General features: G+C 43.0%; 1 protein-coding gene across 1 annotated transcript; it reads right to left on the bottom strand.

Annotated features, from left to right (window-relative positions):
* Positions 1 to 320: 320 nt before the first annotated feature.
* LOC131686875 (uncharacterized) lies at positions 321 to 9866 on the bottom strand. Its single transcript, XM_058970877.1, has 3 exons — positions 9413 to 9866; positions 9003 to 9283; positions 321 to 566 (listed from the first exon to the last, which is right to left on the bottom strand). Exons 1-3 carry the CDS (start codon positions 9864 to 9866, stop codon positions 321 to 323), a joined length of 981 nt encoding a protein of 326 aa, XP_058826860.1.
* Between the last annotated feature and the right edge of the window lie 15411 nt (positions 9867 to 25277).

Genomic DNA, 25277 nt, shown 5'->3' with positions numbered 1-25277 from the left:
GGAAACAGGAGCTAAATGGTGCAAGAAATGTATGGTAGTCTGGAGCTCTATTCCCGGAATTCTCTGTTTTTTCAGGGGGTGCAACCTTCGATTTGGCAGTCAGCAGAGAAACCTTGACTGTACCAGAAGAATCTACCGAGCGGCCCTAGATACATGCGCCGTATGTGTTTTATGAATCGTCGAAAAAGAAATGTAGCTGGACTCATACGGGATTGAAAAGAAGAATGCAACGGTCTATGCCCAAATCGTTCAGATGAGAGAGTTGCGGTTGCCTGTGTTACTTGATGTCTGGCGGTAGTTCGTTGTCCCATCTCCATATCTTATCGTTGTCGTTCTTCAAGGTCCAGAGAGTGCATAAAGGTTTTGGCGGATGTAATGACGGGTTCGACAAGTCCGAGAGGATCAAACAAACGCGCGATGTACGACAGTGCGACGCGTTTCGTTAGCGGTGCGTCAGTCGCCGATGGCGGATGCTGAATTTTGTAGCGGAGCTGTTCGGTAGACGGTTCCCAGTGCAAACTAAGCGCTTTGATGCGCGATTCTGGATCTAGGTCGATCATACCCGCCTATTGGTGGAGTTTTAATCCTATTTTGGATAACAGCGCGTCCAGCAGCTTGCGTGAAACGGTTGTTTCTGCCACGTTGCATCCACCAGGGAACAAATCGTCGACGTAAAAATCCTTGAGTAGGATTTCAGCTGCTTCGGGATACTCGTTGCCTTTGTTGTCGGTTAGTTGCTGAAGAACTCTCGTTAGTTCATTAAGACTCATTGTCAGATGGACGTAAATTGTCAAATACATACATACATTACCGTTACTAAGTATAGTGCACTTGCTGTACCGTACGTTTCGGTCGTCAGCTCGAAGGTCTCCATCGAAGTGTCGGAGCAAACACGCCAGAAAATTCGCTGAAGTGGAGTGTCCTGCTCGTCTACCAATACTTGGCGATACATCTGCTTGATATCGGCGATCAACACGACTGGATGTGTTCGGGCTTGTATGATGGTTCATCGCAGGCTGGTCCAACTAGAAAGGTGTCGTTCAGCAATGATTTGTTGCGGGTTTTATACGATGTGTCATAAATTACCCTCATCTTGTTAATCTTCACGTACTACAGCGTGATACGGAAGACGGTAGCATGGAGCCGGAGAATTTTTATAGTCTGTTACGTGTTGCATGTTCTCTAGCGCGTGGTATTCCTAGATGAAGACTCGATACTGTTGGTGCAAGTCTGGATTGAGAACTAGTAGATCATTCTCTAGGTGATGAAAACGGTGCAGAGCTGTGCGACGGTTGCCGACGAGGCTAGATAATACGTCCTGCTTCAGTGGCAATCAAACTACTTATCGACGTTTCAGCGTTGCGGGTTACCGTGCGACGTAAGTAATAGCACAGAGAGGCGTTGTCTTTTTCGATGGATAAAATCTGACCGTCAGAAGACCTTCCCGACGCTACCCAGCGAAGAACGAAATTCACGAGTATCGGAAAGTTATCATGGAGCGGAATTGGACCAGAGACTTTAAGCAAGTCGAAGAAAATTTTAGCTCCCATGTTGAGATCGATCAGCTTTGTACTGCAGAATGACGGATCAGCTAGCTGTACACTGGGTCGAATCTTCCAGGCCGAAATATCAACGGAAGCCGATAGTTATTCTTGGTTATTCTGCGAAAAACTAGAAATTCTAAGCTAGTCGAATACCATAGGCGTGCGCAGCCTTTTCCATTAGGGGGGGGGCTAACAGCTTAAAAAAATTGTAAAACAGGTATTTTATTTTGTAATTGAATTTTACGTTGTTTCATTTATTTCCTAAATCTAGAAGAAATAGACATCAAACATTTTCAACTTCCTTGAAGAAAATTTCTCGTGGTCTTTAGCGTAAAATAATCGTCACGTTTTTTGCAATATGATTTTTTAAATTTTTTAAAATTGAACATTTTTTAATCGCAGATAACATGTGAACCATTGATGCAAGGAATTTTTCTACAAATAATTAAAGTTGTGTTTTGGTATGAGCAGTTTGAAAAGTTTTTTAAAGCATTTTTTGGTATAAACAGTCTGAAAAAAATTTTAAAACATTTTTTATCATTTGACTTATGTATCCTGTAATAAGCAAGGCCAATTTAAAATCGAAAAGGGTAGCGATTTTTGGAAGTATGATTTAGCAAGATACGAAGTATGATTTAGCATAATACGTTATCAGAAAAAAAATGATGCATATTTATTGTGGTTTAAGGTTGGACAAAGAAAGGGCAAAAATCGAAAATGAAAAAAGCAGTTTTTTTTCCATACCGTGAGTTAGATCTTCATAAAAATCAATCAACTTATGTAGAAAGTTGTTACAGTACTGCTGATTGATTTTTATGAAGATCTTACGCACGGTTTGGAAAAAAACTGCTTTTTCCGATTTCGATTTTTGTGCTTTCTCTGTTCAACCTTAAAGACAAAATGTGCGTTTTTGCGGTTTTTATTCCTCCCAAATGAAACTTTCAACTTTGAGCACGATACCTGCCTTTAATTTCTGCACAAGCTGCTGATCAACATCGCCGGCAGCTTTTTCCAGTATCTAGTCATTGAAATAACATCCTTAGCCATGTTTCCATTCTATATATTTAGAGTACATAGACTTGGTTTGGGTGAAATTCCAGGAGGTTAGGGGGTTCAACCCATTCTCATGTACGTTGACGTCATTATCCCGGTACAGCTATTGCACATTCTTACTGTAGTGATTACTCGCCAAATCTGGCAAAAACTGGGGAGAGCCCCGGTGATACCTAATTAGCCGCTAAATGCTTTTCAGACCATCGTTGATGTATAACTCGTTGTTGGTTTGATGAAAATTGAAGTCTTGTTGCTATAACTGCAAATTTACTGCCAGATGATACACTTTTTCTGGGAAACTTGTCCGCAACAACAGTTTTATACTTCTTGAGAACATCTCAGTGATCTTTGGCAACATTAAACTTATGTCCCGGAAGCTGTTTAAAGTCATATAGAGGTGGAGGTGGGCGTAGCGTAGTTGGTAAATCGATTACCTTGTACGCAGTGCACCTGGGTTCGAGTCCCAACCCCGCACATAGGGTTAGAAATTTTTCATAAGAGATTTTTTTAACCCGAAGAGGCGAATGACCCTAAGGTTAAAACCTCTATAATCGAAATAAATAAAAATAGAGGTTTGGATATTGGGGGTTTTTATTTCTTTTGTGCAAAATTAATTCTTGCTTCTTTTCTATCGCTTGACAATTTAAGAAAACATTAAATTTTTTGCGCAAGGTCAAGGTCTCAAGAGAAAGACACAGTGTTGCAGTCAAAATCTTCCGGAACACATCACAAAGAGCATTGCAGCGGATAAGAATAACCATCGTTATTCTACATTCGTTAGCTTCAAATGTTTCCAACTTGGACTTTTTTGTAAATTTTAGGAATTATGTTGGGAAAATTTTGTTAAAAAATCAGAGAGATTCTCAACATACGAGCTATTTCAATTTTAATTTTTCTTGAAGATCCAAAACTCAACAATGTGAAAGTTTTATAACTGAACAAAAAACCAAAAATAAACAAAATCAATAAAAGTACTATTAACTACTGTAAAAATCCATTAAAAATTCATTTTGAGATATAAAAAAACAACAAAGATTCGTATCTCTTTTGAATTCACGTAATCAGATCAAAATATTTACGAAATATAATATTTCTCTTTCTATCTCGCCAGGATTCGGTAGTGGATTATGGTTCACTGACGGCGTAAATTATAGTGCATTCAAAAAATGTGGATGACCTTTGCTAATCTATTAATTGTGATATATTATCTCCACTGTAGGATTTGTGCTTAAAATAATCTTTATCTTGTTTTTAAATTTTTTAAATTTTGTTTTATGATGGGCCCTATTCTCATAGTCACGTCACTCAGTGACTAGAAGGAAATTTTCTTCAATTCACTAGGTGACGTGATTGTGAGAATAGGGCCCGATTTCTATTTCTTCAGGACAATATATTGAATGAATTCTGACCTCACCTCAATTCTCACCTAGATTTTCTCCAAAAAATACTTTTTCAATTTAAAAAAAAAATCTCTATCTGTAGTATTGGGTGAGTCTCTAATGGGTTTATAAGAAAAATGAAGACAAACAATAACTTCTGAGCAACTCCAAGAATCAAAAATAGAAAATCGTCTTTCTGTAGGAAAAAATTTATTATCACTTTTCGGGCTATATGAGTGTTCCAAAATAGATTTAGAAAAAATAGTTAGGAAAGGAATAAATTTTTTTCGAAAACATTACTATTTGTAGCGACCGAACAATCCGGATATTTGATGCAAAGCATGGTCGAATGCATTAGATTTTCTGGAAGCCACTTTCCAATCACGCTCCACACACATATATTCTTCGATTGCATACCTCCAGCGAGAGCAACGCTTTCCCCAAAAGTCGACGACGCCTTGCAGATTGCCTATCTACGCGTTACATGCCCAAAAGCCACCCTACGTACGCCTGCGTGTATAATCCGTACAGCTCGTTGCTCAGGCTACAGGGTGATTTTCCATTTTCTTTTCTTCATCATAGCATTTAGTAGTAAAGTAGTAGGTTGGTAGAACTTATGTCTAGTCATTATGTCTCTGATCGACGCCAATTTCGAAATATTTCATGAAACCAAGAAGCATATGATTATGGTTTCGTTTCTTCGTACACTGTATCGTATCGTATTTTCGAGTGCATCTCCTTCAATTTATCTTTTAATCTGATCAGCAGCCCGCAAGTAGTATTGCATTAAGGCAATGGTCCGTAGTTTGTCTTCTGGTAACCCGCTGTGGTAATCACTGATAAAATATTCTGTCAATAAGCGCTGTTTGCTAAACAGAACACGGGAGAGTAGCTTATAAGCGGTATTGAGGCGCTTTATGTATCGATAATTATCCCAGCCGAGTCTGTAGATTCCAAACCATTCCGAATGCAGTTTTTTTCCATCCATCATCACGATCGCGTGGATGATCACTTCGTGCCGTTTTAAAACCCCTGAATATTTTTTTATACTGCCTCTAGCATACTAGTCCATAATTCTCAAGCCTTATGCATCCCTGTCATGAATGTCTTTTTCAGCGGCGTTCAGTTCACTACACTGTTCTAACTTAAAACCAGTTTGAGCAGTAAGCTCCTAGTCTGATCTTTCTCATCTGTTGCTCGTTGGCACTCCACATTGAACCAGTTTCTTCGTGTGTCGTCATCCAATAGTTATGTGACTGCTGAACTGGTCACTCTATGAACGTGCTGCTTCGTTGCGATCAGGTGATCAGGTGGTAATTCCTCAAAAAATTTTGTCCTAAAGCCGGAGTTATATATCTCAGGCTTTCCATGAAATAAGAAATTCAAAAATGTTTATTAATATATTTTTTTCAGTTTGCCAAAGGGATCTATTCATATGTTTCATAAGCATTTTTTTTCTATAAATGAAACTTCCAACTTCAATATATGGGTTTCATTCTAGGGAAAATAACCCATTAATTATGGTAGCAGATACCATCATGATGCATTGCTTTTTCAGTAGGTCACACTCAAAAAAAATATAGCAAATTAACATAAAAACTATAAACTTATTAAAACCGTTTTGGAACATGCATACCAAAAACCTATTTTCTTATTTCTCATTCGTGTAATGAAGAGTTCTTGCACAGTTTCTTTTTTCCGTTTTAACGACATTAAATTAGCTGAACATTACTTAGAAAGGCAAGTTATGAAAATTTAGAGCCATAGTACTCAAGTGAGAGCAAGGATTTAAAATATACAGATCAGAAAACTAGAAGTGATAGGGTCATTAGGAACAGGCTTAAAATCTTCTGGACAAATCTTTTATCTTCTGTTGGTAGGAGTCCAGCTTAGGCAGAGTTACTACGAATTGGTCAAATCTACCAACATGTCTCACGGCAACAGCAGAGTTGTCCCTGTTTACCATGAGAACCGACAGATTTCCTATCTGTATATTCCAAATCCTTTCATAACTAGAATTTTTATAACTTTTGCTACATGGTAATCTCTAGCTAATTTAATGTCGTTTAAAGGAAAAAATAGAAGTAGAGAACGTTGTTATCCAAACAAATAACATCTGTATAATTCCAAAAGTTCATCTATTATTATATTACTGTTAAGTTTTAGAAGAACGTTGAATGTTTCTCTTGTTATCGCTTTCCATCTAATACCTCCTGGAATCGCCATATATGCCTTTGTAATAAAAAGTTTAAATTTTTAGTTAATGCAAAAAACGAAATTGATCACGAGCACTCTTATATTTTTAAGTCGGTAACCGAATTTTTGCTGCAGTTACCGCTTCTTCTCAGCAAACTTATCTTGTTATCGATAGAGATTCCTGATTTCAATGAACTTGCGCCAATTGTTGATTTTAACAAGGCGTTCTAAGATTCAAGGCTTGCTTAAACAAAATGAGTTATGCAGTAAGCTTCACATGTTTCTCAATATAATAATACTTATAAAAGCTTTTAAAATTTCCAGAACATTAGGAGGGGCTATAGCCCCCCCTAGCCCCCCCCTTGCGCACGCCAATGTCGAATACCTTCCTGTTCAAGAACGAGTCGCGGATAACAATTTGTGCCGAGCATGCGTCCACATTTAACCAATACCAGTAATCGGAAGATTGACTTTCTTCTTCTTCTGCACCTTGATTCACTGGGAGAACGATTTGGTGATAAAACAGCATTCGCTATCAGAATCTAGCAGCACCCGTGCTGTGTTCGATTCTACTATAGTCGACTAGAGCAGTAGCTAGTAGAATCGCCTTCCGTCCTTGACTAATGGAAGCGAAGGTGGCAGACTCGACTATGGCTGACATAGAAGCAGTTGTTTGATTGCTGGTAGATGCAGCGGGGATAGACTTCTCATCTGTGCAGTAGCTTATCTTCTGACCTGAGCTGGTTGGTTGTTAACTGGAACAAAACTGAGCTTGATATCTGCCTCGACCTTTCCGGCAGGTACTCGTTGACGAACAGTCCTTCGCTTGATGCCCCTTACGCAAACAGTTCCGACAGAGATGATTGCGATAAACTTCCTTCTCTTTATCCTTCGGGCCCATTTTGGTAAACGTCGCGAGCTGGTAAAATGAATGATGATTGTTGCAGGCGATGCACTTTCTTTGCGTTTAACGGTGCAGCATTGTTACTTGTGATTGGTAGTCGAGAAGGCTTTTTCACTTGACCGGAAACAGGAATACCTATCGTAGTGCTCTAGATGTTCTGCAGCACGATATCTGATAAAACTGAATCCACATAAAAGCTTCCGCTAGAGGAAGAGTACGGGTTCTTGGCTTGCTCGATTCTCGACACCGCGATCCAAGCTCAGACTGAACGCATACAAAACGTGGATTTCCGCGGATGGTCCTCCAACCTGTGGTAGGATAAAGAGTGCTCAGACGTGTACGCGAAGAAGGCAGCCACATGTAAGACCTTCTGCGACGACAGATTTGCTCGTAACTATCGACAGTACTTTACGTTAGAAACGCATAGTTACTGGCGCCAATTCGTTGACGGAGTAACAGAAGAAACAACGATAAGCACCGGCGTATGCGAAACTGAACCAATATTAGCGAAAGTGATTAATACTCGAACTGTATTCGATTTCGCCAAGAAGGTTTGTCCGGATTGCGTCCCCTCACGATAACACAAACGAAACACTTTTTCTCGATGGTGGAGTTCTCACTTGCTCTCTTATCATGTAACAATAAAGCCTCAGAGCCAGACAGAATTAAATTCAAGCTGTTGAAGAATCTGCCAGACTCTGCCAAGAGACGCTTGTTGAATTCATTCAATAAGTTTTGTGAGGTCCTGCAAGTTTGAAGACAAGTCATCGCCATCCAAAAACCAGGAAAACCAGCCTCCGACCACAATTCGTATCGGCCGATGACGGCTCAAACTATCCCTCAGGTATTAACGTTTAAATGTCTTGGGGTCTGGTTCGACTCTAAAGTTACCTGGGGACATCACAATATGTATCTGAGACCAGAAATGCCAACAAAGGACTTTCTCCGTACCTTAACTGGGGTATGTTGGGATGCCCACCCAGGAAACCTGATCATGCTGTACCAAACAAGGATCTTGCCGGTGATGGAGTGCCGGTGTTTCTGCTTTCGTTCCGGTGCGAGAATCAGGAATCGTTTGTGTATAGACTTTGGTTCCAATGGTGGCGGGAATTCTTCTACAGAAAGATCAATATCTCTTATCGATTACTCCTCCGATGGAATAACCTAAACCCGTTGGGAATTGCAAATTTCGAGAGATTTTTTTGTCCATCTCAATTCCCATACCCAATTTAAGTCCTTGTAGTTCGATTACACGACACAAAACATTATTTCTTCATCGCATTATCGCAGCCGCGTTAATTTCATGCTTTTTATTCAATTGTATTCGTCGAAACATCCATGAAAGAACAGATTTGGGAAATTCCGGATCACATACGTACTAGAGTGATCCCAAACATTTTTTGAAGTAAACTTTGAGAAGGCGACTGCAACAAGATGTTTTACATCAACCGGTACATCTAGATGGCTTCATTGGCTTCAGTATATATGAATCAACAATTTGCCTCCACAATACTCGATTTGTAGCTGCAGCTATCCAACGTCGGTTAAAGATCGTGCCTCGGCTGTTGAACCCGGCTCGTCGCATCACACCTTCCAGAGTGATGTTGAATAGTAGTCACGAGAGTCCATCGCCTTGTCTCAGTCCCCGTCGAGATGCGAATGGACTGGAAAGTTCACCCGAAATCCTTACGCTGTTTTGTACACCGTCCATCGTTCCTTTGATCAGTCGAGTCAGCTTCCTGGGAAAGCTGTTTTCGTCCATAATTTTCCATAGCTCTACGCGGTCGATACTGTCGTATGCCGCCTTGAAGTCGATGAACAGGTGATGCGTTGGGACCTGGTATTCACGGCATTTCTGGAGGATTTGCCGTACGATGAAGATCTGGTCCGTTGTCGACCGGCCATCGATGAAGCCGGGTTGATTACTTCCAAATGGTCGCCTTTCTTGTCAATGTGGCAGATCACCCCTTCTTTCCACTCCTCCGGCAGCTGGTCGATTTTCCAGATCTTGACTACTAACCGGTGCAGACAAGTGGCCAACTTTTCCGGGCCCAACTTGATGAGTTCTGCTGCGATACCATCTTTGCCAGCTGCTTTGTTGTTCTTGAGCTGTTGGATGGCATCCTTAACTTCCCTCAACGTGGTAGTTGGTTCATTCCTGTCTTCAACTGCACTGACGTAGTCAAATCCTCCGTTGCCTTGGTCATCTGTACCTATATTCTTATCGCCGTTCAGGTGCTCGTCGAAGTGCTGCTTCCACCTTTCGATCACCTCACGGTTGTCCGTCAGTAGGCTCCCGTCCTTATCCCTACATATTTCGGCTTGCGGCACGAAGCCTTTGTGGGATGCGTTGAGCTTCTGGTAGATCTTCCGTGTATCTTGAGAACGGTACAGCAGTCCCATTTCTTCGCACTCCGCTTCTTCCAGGCGGCGTTTTTTCTCCTGGAAGAGGCGTGTCTGCTGCCTCCGCTTCTGTTTGTATCGTTCCACATTCTGTCGGGTTCCATGCTGCAGCATGACCGCTCGCGCTGCATTCTTCTCCTCCAAAACCGCTCTGCACTCTTTGTCAAACCAATCGTTCCGTCGTCTCCGTTCCTCGTACCCGACAATGTCCTCAGCTACGTTGTTGATGGCTGCTTTTACTATTCTCCAGCAGTCCTCTAGAGGGGCCACGCCGAGCTCTCCCTCGTCTGGCAACGCTGCCTCGAGGTGCTGCGCGTATGCAGTGGCGATATCTGGTTGCTTTAGTCGCTCCAGATCGTCACGAAGGTGGCCGTCGGTACCGTACATGATTAATGACGGATAGTTTTGTGCGCAATTTAACCATCACCAGGTAGTGGTTAGAGTCGATGTTAGCGGCACGATAGGTCCTGACGTCGATAATGTCGGAGAAGTGCCGTTCATCGATCAGGACGTTGTCGATTTGCGATTCCGTCTGTAGCGGTTATCTCCAGGTGTAACGATAAGGGAGGCTGTGCTGGAAGAAGGTGCTACGAATGGATATGTTCTTGGAGGCAGCGAAATCAATGAGTCTAAGGCCGTTCTCATTCGTCAGTGAGTGCTGAACTTTCCAGTCGTCGGTCTGAATTTCTCCTCCTGGCCTACCTGAGCGTTTAAGTCCCCAATGATGATCTTGACGTCGTGGCTTGGGCAGTGGTCGTATGGAGCTGCGCGTAGAAACCGTCTTTGTTCTCATCGGTCCTTCCGGAGTGAGGGCTGTGCACATTTATTATGCTGATGTTGAAGAAACGGCCCTTGATCTTCAACCTGCACATTCTTTCGTCGATCGGCCACCAACCGATCACGCGCCTTTGTATTTGCATCACAATAAAAGCTGTCCCTAGCTCATGTGTGTTGCCGCAGCTCTGGTAGATGGTATGATTACCTCTAAACGTTCGCACCATGGATCCTGTCCAACACACCTCCTGCAGCGCTACGATTCCGAACCCGCGGTCCTTGAGAACATCATGCGGGTGCTCCCAATAGAGTTGAGTGATCTGCAGTTCCACGTTCCTAGCTTCCAATCGCTAGTCCCTTTTCGTCCCAGTGGTCGTCTCCATTGGTATCGGTTCGCATTCTTATCTTGTTGACTTTTCGCTGCAATTGGTTTTTTACGGCTGGCTCGCAAGGCCTGATACTAACCTCCTAATTTTCCGGAGGACCATAGTGCACAGTTGAGCTTAGAGTCCTTCACTGGCACTCGGAAGATGATCAGCCGCCTATAACATGGGGAACAGACGCTGTTTTGAGACGCTCCTTCTGGAGATCAGACGCTCAGGCTTGCAGCAGCAACCCCCCCCCTCCCCCTTTCCTGTTAGCTTACGACCAAAGTTCCCACCGGGGTTGGTTACCCTATCTTCCCTAAGGTTGCTCGTAGTTCCCAGCCAGTACCACTGGGAGATAGGGATAGGAGTTGCTGCTCTGTCTTACGCATTACCCAGCCTTTTTTATTTATTTATTAACATATTAAGGCCGAAGTTGCCTGTGCCGTATACAAAAGATTCCTCCATTCCACTCGGTCCATGGCCGCGCGTCGCCAGCCACGCAGTCTGCGAAGGGTCCGCAAATCGTCTTCCACCTGGTCGATCCATCGTGCTCGCTGCGCGCCACGTCTTCTTGTACCGGTCGGATTGCAATTGAGAACCGTTTTCACCGGGCTATTGTCCGACATTCTGGCTACGTGCCCGGCCCACCGTAGTCGTCCGATTTTCGCGGTATGACAGATGGGCGGCTCCCCCAACAGCTGATGCAACTCATGGTTCATTCGCCGTCTCCATGTGCCGTCTTCCATCTGCACTCCACCGTAGATGGTACGCAGCACTTTCCGTTCGAAGACACCAAGTGCGCGTTGGTCCTCCACGAGCATGGTCCAGGTCTCGTGCCCGTAGAGAACTACCGGTCTAATCAGCATCTTGTAGATGGTCAACTTCGTACGACGGCGAACTCTGTTCGACCGAAGTGTCTTGCGGAGGCCAAAGTAAGCACGATTTCCTGCCACGATGCGTCTACGAATCTCTCTGCTGGTATCATTGTCGGCGGTCACCAGTGAGCCCAAGTACACGAACTCTTCAACCACCTCGATTTCGTCGCCACCGATGCAAACTCGAAGCGGGCGGTTCTCATTCTCTTCTCGTGAACCTCTTCCTATCATGTACTTTGTCTTCGACGTGTTGATGGCAAGTCCGACGCGCTTGGCTTCTCTTTTCAGTCTGATGTAGGCTTCCTCCATCTTCTCAAAGTTTCGTGCAATAATATCAACGTCATCGGCGAAGCCAAGTAGCTGAACGGACTTTGTGAAAATCGTACCACTCGTGTCGATCCCTGCTCTTCTTATTACACCTTCCAGCGCGATGTTGAATAACAGACACGAGAGACCATCACCTTGCCGTAACCCTCTGCGTGATTCGAAGGGACTCGAGAGCGTCCCTGAGACACGTACTACGCACATCACCCGATCCATCGTCGCCTTCACTAATCGCGTCAGTTTGTCCGGGAATCCGTACTCGTGCATTATCTGCCATAGCTGATCTCGATCGATAGTGTCGTATGCGGCTTTGAAGTCGATGAACAAATGATGTGTGGGCACATTGTACTCGCGGCATTTCTGCAGTACTTGACGAAGAGCGAACACCTGGTCCGTGGTAGATCGTTCGCTCATGAAACCCGCCTGGTACTGCCCCACGAACTCTCTTGCAATTGGTGATAGTCGACGGCATAGTATTTGGGAGAGTACCTTGTAGGCGGCGTTCAGCAGGGTGATTGCTCGTGTCTTTAGCGCGGTACATCTGCTCCATCGCTTCGCGATCTCGGTCTTCCTGCTGGCGCTTTTTGGTCCGGAAAACCGAGTTCTGCCTGTTCCGTGCCTGTTTATATCGCGCCTCGTTCGCCCTCGTGCGGTGTTGCAGCATTCTCGCCCATGCTGCATTCTTCTCTTCGACTAACTGCTCACATTCGCCGTCGTACCAGTCGCTTCTTCGGTCCGGGCCCACCGTACGTAGTGCAGTGGCTGCGGTGCTACCTATTGCGGATCGGATATCTCTCCAGCCATCTTCAAGGGCAACTGCGCCTAGCTGCTCTTCCGTTGGTAGTGCCACTTCCAGCTGCTGCGCGTATTCTTGAGCCACTCTGCCATCTTGTAGCCGCTCGATGTTTAGCCGCGGCGTTCGGCTTCGACGAGAGCTATGCACTGTCGAAAGTTTTGAGCGTAAGCATACTGCAACCAGGTGGTGGTCCGAATCTATATTCGCACTGCGATAAGTGCGGACGTTTGTGATGTCCGAGAAGAATCTACCGTCGATTAGAACGTGGTCGATTTGATTTTTTGTTACTTGGTCCGGTGATCTCCAGGTGACTTTGTGGATATCTTTGCGAGGGAAGAAGGTGCTTCGGATTACCATTCCACGGGAGGCTGCGAAGTTCACACATCGTTGGCCGTTGTCATTTGATACGGGATGCAGGCTGTTAGGCCCGATCACCGGTCTGTACATTGCCTCCCTTCCTACCTGTGCGTTCATGTCGCCGATGACAATTTTCACGTCTCGCAGAGGGCAACCGTCGTATGTCTGCTCTAGCTGCATGTAGAACGCTTCTTTCTCGTCGTCGGGTCTCCCTTCGTGTGGGCAGTGCACGTTGATGATGCTGTAGTTGAAGAAACGGCCTTTGATCCTCAACTTGCACATCCTTGCGTTGATCGGCTGCCACCCGATCATACGTTGGCGCATCTTGCCCAGCACTATGAAGCCGGTTCCCAGCTCGTTGGTTGTACCACAGCTCTGGTAGAAGGTAGCCGCTCGATGCCCGCTTTTCCACACCTTCTGTCCCGTCCAGCAAAGTTCCTGCAGCGCCACGATATCGAAGTTGCGGGGGTGTAGCTCGTCGTAGATTATCCTGTCACATCCTGCGAAGCCGAGCGATCTGCAGTTCCATGTTCCGAGTTTCCAATCGTGATCCTTTATTCGTCGCCTGGGTCGTTGCCGATTGTTCTGGGTCGTATTCTCTTCTGTATTGTTCGTTATGTGATTTTTTTAAGGGGCGGCTTATAGGGCCTACGCTAACCACCTGTCTCGCCGGTGGGCCGTCGTGCCAGGACTGCTTAAGGTCCCACCTGGACACCAGGACAGGTTTACACCTTCCGAAGAAGGGTAACCCCCCCCCCCCCCTTCCCTGCCAGCATACGACCAAAGTTTCCACCGGGGTTGGTTACCCGATCTTCACTAAGGTTACTCGTATCCCAGTCGACGCCACGAGGAGGCCAGGGCTAGGAGTTACTGGGCAGGAAGCTAAGGACCGCAAGTGGGGTCTATTTTATGCCTTCAGGTACAAGAGGCTTACGCACTGCCCAGTCATTGTCGACCCAGCCTTTACCGACTTCATTCAAACTCAATGACCCTGCTTCGGTTCACGTCGCAGAATTTGCTGCTATTAAGTATACATTTGGATTTATTTTTATTTTTTTTCCACTAACCATTACTTTATCGTTTCGGACAGCCTCAGCTCAATGGAGGCTCTCCGTTTAGTGAATCGTAGTAAGCAAATTCCGTATTTTCTGGGGAAAATAAAAGAGCTCTTGTGTGCTTTATCTGTAAGATCATACAAGATTACCTTAATTTAAGATCCTCGAAAGTGCCGGATCAAGATGTATTGGCAAGCCACGATCTCCCTTTTTTGACCCTCGTATACACTTTAATAAAAACTATCAATCTTCAGATTTAACAACCATTTTCCATTTTTTTCTCGTTCCCAGAAGTGCCTTCTTCCGTTTGTACTGTACACTATCGATGGTTGGTGCGACGTCAAGGCCACACAACACATCTCTGTTGAATGAGTTACGAACATCACACGCGCAACTCGGTGTGTTACCGATCCGCATCTAAGCCATACTACGAAATCATCTGGAGGAATCCTCTGCTCGTCCGACCACGATGTCTCATGATGATGACTGTCGTTGATCTCCCGTAAAAAGCCCAACTGTACTGCTACTGCTCATAAGAATAGCTCCAATTGATCCCCCTAATCTTATTAAATAAAATTCTATTATTTTCTCATATGTGTGGAAATGTGCTAAGATACCTGTAAAATTTTGCTAGATCACAATCTTTATCCTTATTTCTCTTAAGTACAATTATTCGTAGTTCATCAAAATCTGATGTGAAAATACCACAATTCAACTCATGCTGAAAAATTGCACTACCCGTACCCCACCGTTCATTTACCATTGAACCTCGGGCCCCAATCAAAATTAAAAGTTTCCACTCAGTCACACGCGAAACCATTCCAGTATCTATTTCATTTTTGTTAGTGGGGTTGCGGAGATAATAACAGCTTTGCGAGAAAACAAAACGCCACACCACCGACCGACCGCCATTGAGGATGCAAACGTGCTGGCCACCGAGAGGACCTCAACTCACTCTTTGCAACACTCATTTTTGTCCGGCGGAGCGCGTAAACATCCACAGAGGCAAAGGTGCCAGACAAAAGGGCGTCATTTGGTGCTGCGATGCTGTTCAAACTTCAAGTACCCCCACGTTGTTCCTATACATATATACATACATACCTAGATATGTGAAATATGTAGTTGCATGCATAAAAAGTCGGCGAAAAAGTCATGTTTGAGTACAAAGAATAATTCCATTTTTGTCTCCTCGAAGGGGGCAACAGGGGGCCAGGGTACGGAAACGGTACACGAAGTGGGGAAAGCTTTGAGTGATGAAAAAATGAGCTCTCACTGGTAGAGCAGAAGGCATGTTGATGAACACAGATAAAGGACAATGGCGCACACAGCGAACGGGGAAATGTTGACTCGTGAAAAACTAGGTTCCGTCCAGGGTTGAATGAATTTTTAAAAAGGCTCCTAGACGTGTGTGTTTCAAGAGCTGCACGAGTTCAACACAAATAAAAGTGCCTGAAGGCAGAGCGGGCTCAGGACCATCCAACTGCAAAAACGTGCGGACAATGCTGGAAGAAGCTTAATTATAATAATTGCACGTCTGTCGGTGCTCAGTCATCATTCCTGAGAACGAACGCCAGGGAAAAATACTGAGTCTCATCCGTGGATGGTCGGATTTCATGATGAAGCGGTCGCAGGCTAGCAAAGTTCAGTGACAGTTTCCACTTGCCGTGATACATCGTGTGGAAACTAATTGAAACCGGAATGGATACCAAAGACGGGAAACGTCGAGCCTCAAGGCGAAACATTTCAAGCAGAACGGATTAACTTTACGACGGAAACGCGTGGTGTTTTGCAAACAAATTTAATTTGCTTAATGGGGCAACATGGTGATTCAAACTGGAGAGAGAGTTACTTGTCGACTGGTTCGGCACGGTTCTGGTTTCGTTCAAGAGGATAATGTAAGTGGACCCTTGGGGGAACAACGTGTCTCCGCTTCTAAAATAATACAGCATCATGCCAAGCTGTGCCAAAAGACTGTTTTAATCTGAATGTACTTGAAGAATCGATACTTCGAGTGTACTTTCTACCGCAAAACATGTACTTGTACCGAGCGACTAAGCTATAACTTGCCCGTTATCCAGTGATGCTGAGACTACAAGTACCAGCAGAGTCAATTTCCCTAGCTCGGATTGCCTTAACTCAGAGCGGAACAATAGTCGAAAGACACCAACAAATGCTACTCTGTTTTCAAACATGCCCCATCGGCTAGTAAAGTATGTTATATTGGGACATACTTACTAGCCCAAGTTGCGATGTGTTGTGGTTGCTGGACCTCAGACATACCCCCTCTCTCTTACACACTCACAGTCACTTTTTACCCCTACTTAAATGATTCCCATCTTCTTTTCGGTCCGGCAGAACGAAAACGATGCCGGTGTGTTGCATCCGATGGCCGGAGTAAGAAAATTCGATTTTCTCGGAAAACGAAGACTTATACTACTGGCTGACTTGCTGGCTGATCCTAGCCGAAGGCGATCGGCTGTGGTTGAACATGAGTTTAAGACCCGTGCTCTGCTCTGCTTGTTGCATGACTCTTGCTGCTGCTGCTGAAACTACAACAACCCCGTTCCCGCACGTGGAATGTGGGCGGAAATCAGTTCCAGTCTTTTAGACTTGTTGCAATTGTTAAACTCTTTGCTTTCTTTACTGGTGAAGGTTGGCCAGGACGGTGTGAAGGTGCTGGTTTCGGACAGGGGAACTATGTTAAGATGCTAACCTAGCACTAAGGTGTGCCATTTTCACAAAGAGCTTCCATAACAAAATATAGATATTAGATTGCTCCTTAAATATAAACTCGTGCTTGATTGGAGTGACACTAACAGAAACATAATAAAAAAACCTGTTTTAACTCCAACTAGCGGTGCAATTGTGCCTTTCTTAATAATCCAAACTACACGGAAAAAATTGTTCCCAAAATCGTGAATAAAATGCCATGAATCCTGGAACAATCACGTTTTTACGTTATGAAAACAGGACCACGAAGAAAAATCATGTGTTTTATAATTACGTTCAATTTCTCTTCAGTAACGCCCGCATAACGCTTATTTTAGTGGAACTATTTGTTTTTGTTTTGTGAACTTCAGTCACGGTTTCCACAAAGTCATCTCTTTTGCGATTTTCAGTACGCGAACTATTTCACAACTTTATGAACATTATTCATACAATCAAAGATTGACTCATGATGATTTTCATAGATATAGGGGCCTTAGTTCACAAAATCAAAATATTCTGGATATGTTCATGTGAACTATTTCGTTATATTCAAAATTATATTCATGAATCCATTTAATTCTGGTGAACCGATTCATGATCTCTAATATATTAGGTATGATCCAATATCCGTGCTCGTGAATTAGTTCACAAAATCATCAAATATTTTTCATGTATTCGTGAACTGGATCATGATTCCTAATATATGCAACGATCCAATCCAATACTCGTGAAATAGTTCACGAAATCATGAAATATAATTCATGTATTCGTGAACTGGTTCATGATATCTAGTATAAGTCACAGCTCACGTTCATTTTTGTGAAATCACCCCCGAAGATGAATATTATGGGGAAGAGGAACCTGTATCTGATTCGGAGACAGATGATGTTATGGTCGATCCACTTCCCCCAATGTCACACAGCCCCTCCGAGTCAGGTTTACCAGGATGGATTCGCTGGTCCTTGGGTGGTATACTTTCGGCCCAAAAATAAACCGTTAAACAGCATAACTGTTGCACGGGAGCTGACAAAACGTTACTCGGCCGTAACCGAGATTAAAAAGGTTCAGTAAGATAAACTGCGCGTAGTCGTTACCGACTTGAAACAGGCCAATGGTATCGTTAGCAATAGCCTCTTTACGCTGGAGTATCGCGTCTACATTCCTTCTCGTGATGTGGAAATCGACGGTGTGGTAAGTGATGCGGGTCCAACTGTCGATGATCTGATGAATGATGGGATTGGCCGCTTTAAGGACCCTAACCTTCAATCAGTTAAGATTTTGGAGTGCAAGCAATTGCACTCAAAGACCATCGAAGATGGGTATTACTATCCATCAGACTCGTTTCGCGTAACCTTCACCGGATCTGCACTTCCGAGCTACGTCGAAGTGGGAGGAGCTCGTCTACCTGTGCGTCTGTTTGTACCGCGGGTCATGAATTGTTCCAATTGCAAGCAGCTAGGTCACACGGCCACCTACTGTAGCAATAAGCAACGGTGCGGTAAATGTGGGGAACGCCATGCGGATGATACTTGCAGTAGGCCCGCTGAGAAGTGTGTTTACTGTGGGGAGAACCCGCATGAACTTTTGACATGCCCAACGTACAAACTTCGCGCGGATAAACTGAAGCGATCCGCCAAAGATCGCTCCAGACGCTCTTACGCAGAAATGCTTAAAAGAGCTGTTCCACTTATCTCCGAAAACCCATTCGCTCTCTTGCCAACTGACGATAACGCCTATAACGACCCTTGCGAGGAGCATTCTTTGGCTCTGCTTGGAAACTCTAGGAACAGACCTAATCATAACTCACCTAAACTTCCTCGTAAGGGTCCTAGGTTGTCCCAAACAAGGGTAATAAATGAAAATAATTCATCAACTGGATGTGCTGCCACAAATACCTCCTGGTTTTGGGAAATTGAGATACAACCAGGAGTTCCCAGCACTCCCCGGGGCACCAAAAATCCCAAGTGCTCCCATTTTACAGTCAGAAACTCAACCTAAAACGGGATTCCTTAAATTATCTGACATTGTGGACTGGATATGCACAGCTTTCAACATTACCGATCCTCTGAAAAGCTTGCTGGTTTCTATTCTACCAACAGTAAGAACATTTTTAAAACAGTTGACTGAACAATGGCCCCTCCTTGCAGCGATCGTATCCTTCGATGGCTAACTTATTAAACGGAATCACGGATCTGATCACTGTTTTACAGTGGAACTGTAGAAGTATTATCCCCAAAATTGATTCATTAAAGCACTTGCTAGATTACAATAATTGTGATGCCTTTTTCCTATGTGAAACATGGCTTACTTCTAATATAAACCTCAACTTCCACGATTTTAACATTATCCGCTTGGATCGAGAAGACTCATATGAAGGGACACTTTTAGGGATCCTTCAATTGAATCAATCTCCCTTCGACCCCAGGCATTGAAGTTGTCGCTTATCAAACAACAATCAAAGGCAAAGATCTTTGCATTGCTTCTATTTACATTCCTCCTAGGGCCATGATGGGATATCGAAGACTCTCTAACGTGATTGAACACCTTCCCTCGCCCCGCCTGCTTCTTGGAGACTTTAACTCTCACGTTACAGAGTGGGGATATCTGTACGACGATAATCGATCCTCGACAATTCAAGACCTTTGTGACAACTTCACTATGACAATTCTGAACACAGGGGAAACGACACGGATTCCTAGACCACCAGCGCAAGCAAGTGCACTGTACATATCTCTAGGCTCGACATCACTACGGTTAGATTGCAAGTGGAAGGTAATATCTGATCCCCACAGTAGTGACCACCTGCCGATTGTAATTGCAATCACCACTCGTTCAAGACCTTCGGAACCAATCAATGTTTCCTATGACTTCACACGAAACATTGATTGGAAGAGCTACGTTGCTGAGATATCCAAAACTATCTATTCAACACAGGTACTTCCCCCGGAGGAAGAGTATAAGTTTTTGCCCAACTCGATTCTCGATATCGCGATTCAAACTCAGACGAAACAAGTACCCGACGGAACACCCAAAAACGTTCTCCCAACCCGTGGTGGGACAAAAAGTGCTCAGACGTGTACGCGGAGAAGGCTGCCGCGTATAAAGCCTTCCGGAACGACGGGTTGGTCGCTAGCTATCGACTGTACGCGATATTAGAAAAGCGAACGAAAAATTTAATGAAAGCCAAGAAACGCAGTTACTGGCGCCGGTTTGTCGACGGGTTGATAAAAAAAATATCGATGAGCACTCTTTGGGGCACGGCCCGACGTATGCGAAACCGAAACAGTACTAACGAGAGCGTGGAATATTCAAACCGTTGGATATTCGATTTCGCCAAGAAGGTTTGTCCGAACTCCGCCCCGGCACAGAAAATGTACCGCGTCGAGTCACCTTACAATACCGCGAACGAAACACTGTTTTCGATGGTGGAGTTCTCACTTGCTCTCTTATTATGTAACAATAAAGTTTCACGAAATCATTAACTATTGTTCATGTATTCGTGAACTGGTTCATGATGCCTAGTACATGATTTACAAGCTATTTTTCGTGCTGGTGATATTTAGAAGATATCGCTAATCATTTACAATTTCACTCTTTCACAAAATTTGGAGAATTATTCGTGGAATCATTTTTATTCCATGCACTGTTTTATAAAATGTCTAGCTGCTAGCGACCATAGTAATAGACACGAGCATTAGATATATAAAAACTATTAGGACCTCGAACATCGCTATTCGTTTGATAAGGTTAATGGTTATGTCTGGATAGAAAACGAAAACTGCGCTGGGAATCCCAAATAGTGTGCGTGATATAACAACAACAGAGCAAGATATCGCGAATCAGTCATATTTTTATGATCCAGTTCATTTTGCCACGTTATTCCGAATAAAGAAATCGATAGTAACCGAAAAGTAACAGGTCACAATTAGGCGAAGAGAATTTACGAATACCATGGTATAACTGCTGATATCATGAACATTAATCATATTACTCTTCGTGTCAAATTTGGAAGTGAGTTTTAAAATAAAACATTACGATAACATGAACAGAAATTACGAAAATCATGACTAATATCCTGAAATTATGAACACTCTATTTATGACTAAAATATTACTATAACATGAGCAGCAGTTACAAAAATCGTGACTTAGATCCTGAAATCATTAACATGAATCACTCTACTCATAACTAAAATATCACGATAACGTGAATAGAAATTATAAAAATCGTGACTAAGATCCTGAAATCATGAATTTTAATCCCGCTAGTCTGACAGAAAAATGTGATAGTAAACTCATGAATAAGATAGCACAATAACGTGATGAGAAATCACAAGAATCGCGAATAAGCTCTTGAAATCATAAACATCGTCTTACTGTCGGCTGTATATTCCCAAATCAGGAACTACAATCACAACAAAAATAAACATGTCCAGGGAACAACAACAGTACCCTAACCAAAGATTCAAACCAAATTTTTCACTGGTTTACAGACCTACTAGGGAAGTTGATTTAGGAGAAACTAGGAAATTTTCTTCGGGGGAGTAATAGATGAGGGAAGATGGGTAAAGGTAAGCTGATCAACTCTGACGAAAAAATCCGTACACCATACCGCAACGAAGCGAAATCGTTCACCATGCTCAGGCAAACGGTTCGCATAGTGTACGGATTTTTTCGTCAGAGTTGGTCAGCTTAGATATTGGGAATGTGGGGTGTGATGGGGGGGGGGGGGGTATAGACCGGGATTAGGTTTACGATGTTCAGATTTATTGCATTACCTTTCTATATTAGAAAGGCAAAAAAGTAAGGTGAACTTATAAATATGGGACATCACTGTTCTCACTTAAACTACCATAACAAACGAACAAAACGCACTGGGGCTTCTAAATTTCGAGGAACATCGTTGAACAAGCTTCAAAACAAACGCTAAAAAATTGGAGCAGTTTCTTTGAATAGAAAAGAGTTATTCTGAGAAATTAGGGTGAACGTATAAATGTGGGACACACTGTATTTTCCCATAAAATCAATGTCAAAAACTTCAAGCAAAGTGGGTGAAGGTCTAAAAATTTCCAAATGATATGAAATTTAGCATCTGAGTTTACTTTACTATTTGTCCCAATAGGAGGCCTTTGAGATTTCAAAAATGAGTGTTTGTTTTTTTTGCAATGCTCTAATCTGGGTGCGAGGGTGGCCAAGGGGGGGGGGAGGTTGATGAAAGGTGGAGGTTTTAGGGTAAGTGGGGGGGGGAGGGGCGATACTATACCAAACTGCATATTATACCTTCCATTTGAGACCTGTTTTGAGAAAATCGGTTGTGTCATCTCCGAGTAACCGATGCGCAATTGTTGGTCACACACATACGAATACACACGTTTTCCAAAACTTAACGAAATGAGTTGAATGGTATAAGAGTGTCGGCCAACAATTTTAAGCAATTTGTAACTCATTTTAATTATTTTTGCATCATTTATACATATATTGATTACCGGTTTATATGGAAATTTCGTATGTGGCCGCATACTTCAACCCGTAACACAGAAACCAGAACTCCGATTCAAAGGAAATTTATTAGCATTTATTAGGAAAATTCTAGCTTTCATTTGAGACTGATTTTGTGAAAATCGAGTCAGATATTTCTGAGAAGCATATGTGAATTCAACTCAGCTCCCAAAGCTTCCGGTTCCACCGAAGTTGTCCAATGTGATCAACGTGGGTTTGATTGGGCATCAGTGAGCTGAAACTATAAACCCAAACATTTTCGAACACATTTTATGAAGTTTTGCCTCTTTTAGATACCATGCTAATTCCGATTTATATGGGAATTTCATGCGTGATACCACTCTTCAACCTGTAACTCCGGAACCGGAAGTCGGAATTAAATGAAATTCAATAGAAGCCAATGGGAACGTTGTAGCTTTCAAGTTTGAAAAAATCGGCTCAGCTATTCCTGAGTAACCGAGGTGCTTATTTTTGGTCACATACATACATACTAGACCGGCAACAATTTTGACTTTTTTTCGGAACACTGTTAAATCAAACGGTAATTGGCTTCACATACCACTTGTCAAATATGAGCTTGTTTCGAAAACTCTAATTCACTCACAAGAGTTTTCAAGTTTGTATGTGAAAATATATATGAAAAATAGGTAATTGAAACAATAAATTCAGTGCAAAATGCCAGTATCATCTTGTGCATCCCAAAAACTGCAGATATATAGCTTAAGGTGTAAGGATCAACATTGTCGAAGACTGCAAATTGATCCGATTTTGCAGTAAAAAGATATTCACATATAAAGTTATGTGTTGCCTCTCTTTCTCGCACATGCTGAGAATAGGAAATTTCAAAAAAAAGGGTTGGTCTTCAAAGTTAAATAACTTTTTAGGGGAACCTCCAATCATTATGCGATCCTCAACAAAGCTATTCGTTATAAAATAAACTACACAACCATAAGTTTTGAGGTTCGCAGAATTACTGTGAATTTTTTTATTGAAATATAAGTTTTTATTTCCGAGTTTCCATATATATTACTATAGAAACTTGAAACCTTGGGTGAACTAGAGCTATCGGAAAAAGCTCATATTTTGCATATGATTATTATTACCAATTGCCATTCGAATTAGCAGTGTTCCAAAAAACAGTCAAAATTGTTGCCGGTCTAATACATACACACGGGTGCACACATACGCACACATGCACAGACATTTGCCTAACTCGACGAACTGAGTCGAATGGTATAAGATACTCAGCCCTCCGGGCCTCGGTTAATAAGCCGGTTTTCAGAGTGATTGCATAGCCATTCTTTAGGAGAAAGGCAAAAAAATAGAGATGGCGAGTCGCCTTTAAAATTTAGTTCAAATGTGGCACCAAATATCAGGTTAACATGGGTAATAAGTTGTACCGCATGGTTGAAGGATGGCCAGTAAACTTTTTTGATCGCACATGAAATTCACTATATCCATTTCATTGACATTGTTAATCTCCCTAATTTCGAGGGTCTTCTCAATTCACTCATAGCGAGGGGCCCGTAAAAGTCTCAACATGATACCATTTTTAACGAATTTCAGCTGCAATCGGTTAACAATAAAACACAAATTGCCAGTCTTCACAATTTGCCCCACAAAACTCCTCACCGTTGCCATCCAGCATGAAATGAACTCGCCGTAAGTGAGTGAATTATGCAAATGTGACATTCGGTGTGGTCGGAGTTAGGATTACAACTGGCGATAAATTCAACGGGATACCGCAGGATCAAATTTCTAACCACATCCCGTCCTGCCTGGCTGACTTTGATAAGCCTCACTAGGATGGATATTCCTCTATCATTGCCTGCCGCCCGGCAGTCTGCCTCAGCTCGACGAATTCATTATACTCGGTCAGTCTGTATAGAGTATATTAGTGAGTATGTGTGTGTGCTGTTATTGCGGCTTTCGTAAAACGATCCAAGACGGGCCAAGTGCAAAGATTAATCTTCATCAGTGCTCTGTACCATTTGCTTGCACCGTGCGGAGCGGAAATTACGACCGGAATCAAATCCGACCACCCATTTGAGGGCCCCTGCCCCAGTGACTTATATCTCGGGAGCGGGATATGCGTTGTTGTTGCTGTTGTCATTGTCGTCATCATCAGTTGGTGAACCGACTGTAGATTGTGGAATATGCTTATATTTCTGAGGGTGAAATCCGTTAGTAGATTGTGATTCAAGCGATGTATTGATTGCGGTGAAGCAACTCGTCACCTAGTTAATAAATTCGATAGTGGATGTTGATCTGATTTTCAAACTATTTCTATAATCAGTTTAATTCCATTTGAAACCATTGATTAGGGCAGTGTCTGTCGTTTTATTCAACGCCTTGACTAAAATGGAATGGTAAAAATTGGGTAATTTTTTCTACGATATATTAGAAAAATTCTATAGTTCGAACCACACAGCGGAAACCCGCCCGAAACCACCGCCCAAAACTCACGTGGGAGGTGGATTGTTTTGGCACACAACCGACGAATTTATACTTCCAGTTTCCCAATGCCGTGTACCGACTATCGTTTCAGTGAACATCCATAAAGCTTATGTTCTTTACCATTTTCCGTCATCCATCATCGAACCTTCGAGATTTTTTTTTGCAGGATCTGTCTGGTCCCATGCACTCCATCCTATAGTTAGTATAGGTAGAATCTCAATGTTCCAACTGCTGCGAAAAATCCTTTCTCCGTGAAAAGCTTCTATCAGGCTACTTTTCTCGCACATTCTACGATAACGGGCTTGAAGTGCTGTCAATATTGAAAAACAGATCTCATTATACGATATACCAACTTCAGTTTCCTTCCATCGCACTACGAGTTTGATCCATGACGAGGAGCTGATTCGTGCTTAGCTCGATGGACTAGTCAGAATGTTTATTTTTACCCTTTATCGCCTTTTAGAAGAATCGTCGATGGGAAAACGGGTTTTTTTCAGAGACACAGCGGAGTTGGCATCTGCCGGAAATTAAAATGATTGAAACTGTTTACAATAATTTTTTGTAGTTTTTATCAGGTGTAATATA

The sequence above is a fragment of the Topomyia yanbarensis genome, chromosome 3, assembly GCF_030247195.1.
Source record: "Topomyia yanbarensis strain Yona2022 chromosome 3, ASM3024719v1, whole genome shotgun sequence".
Classification (NCBI taxonomy): Eukaryota; Metazoa; Arthropoda; class Insecta; order Diptera; family Culicidae; genus Topomyia; species Topomyia yanbarensis.
The sequence above is the reverse complement of the archived record's forward strand: the minus strand, read 5'-3'. Positions and strand labels throughout refer to the sequence as shown.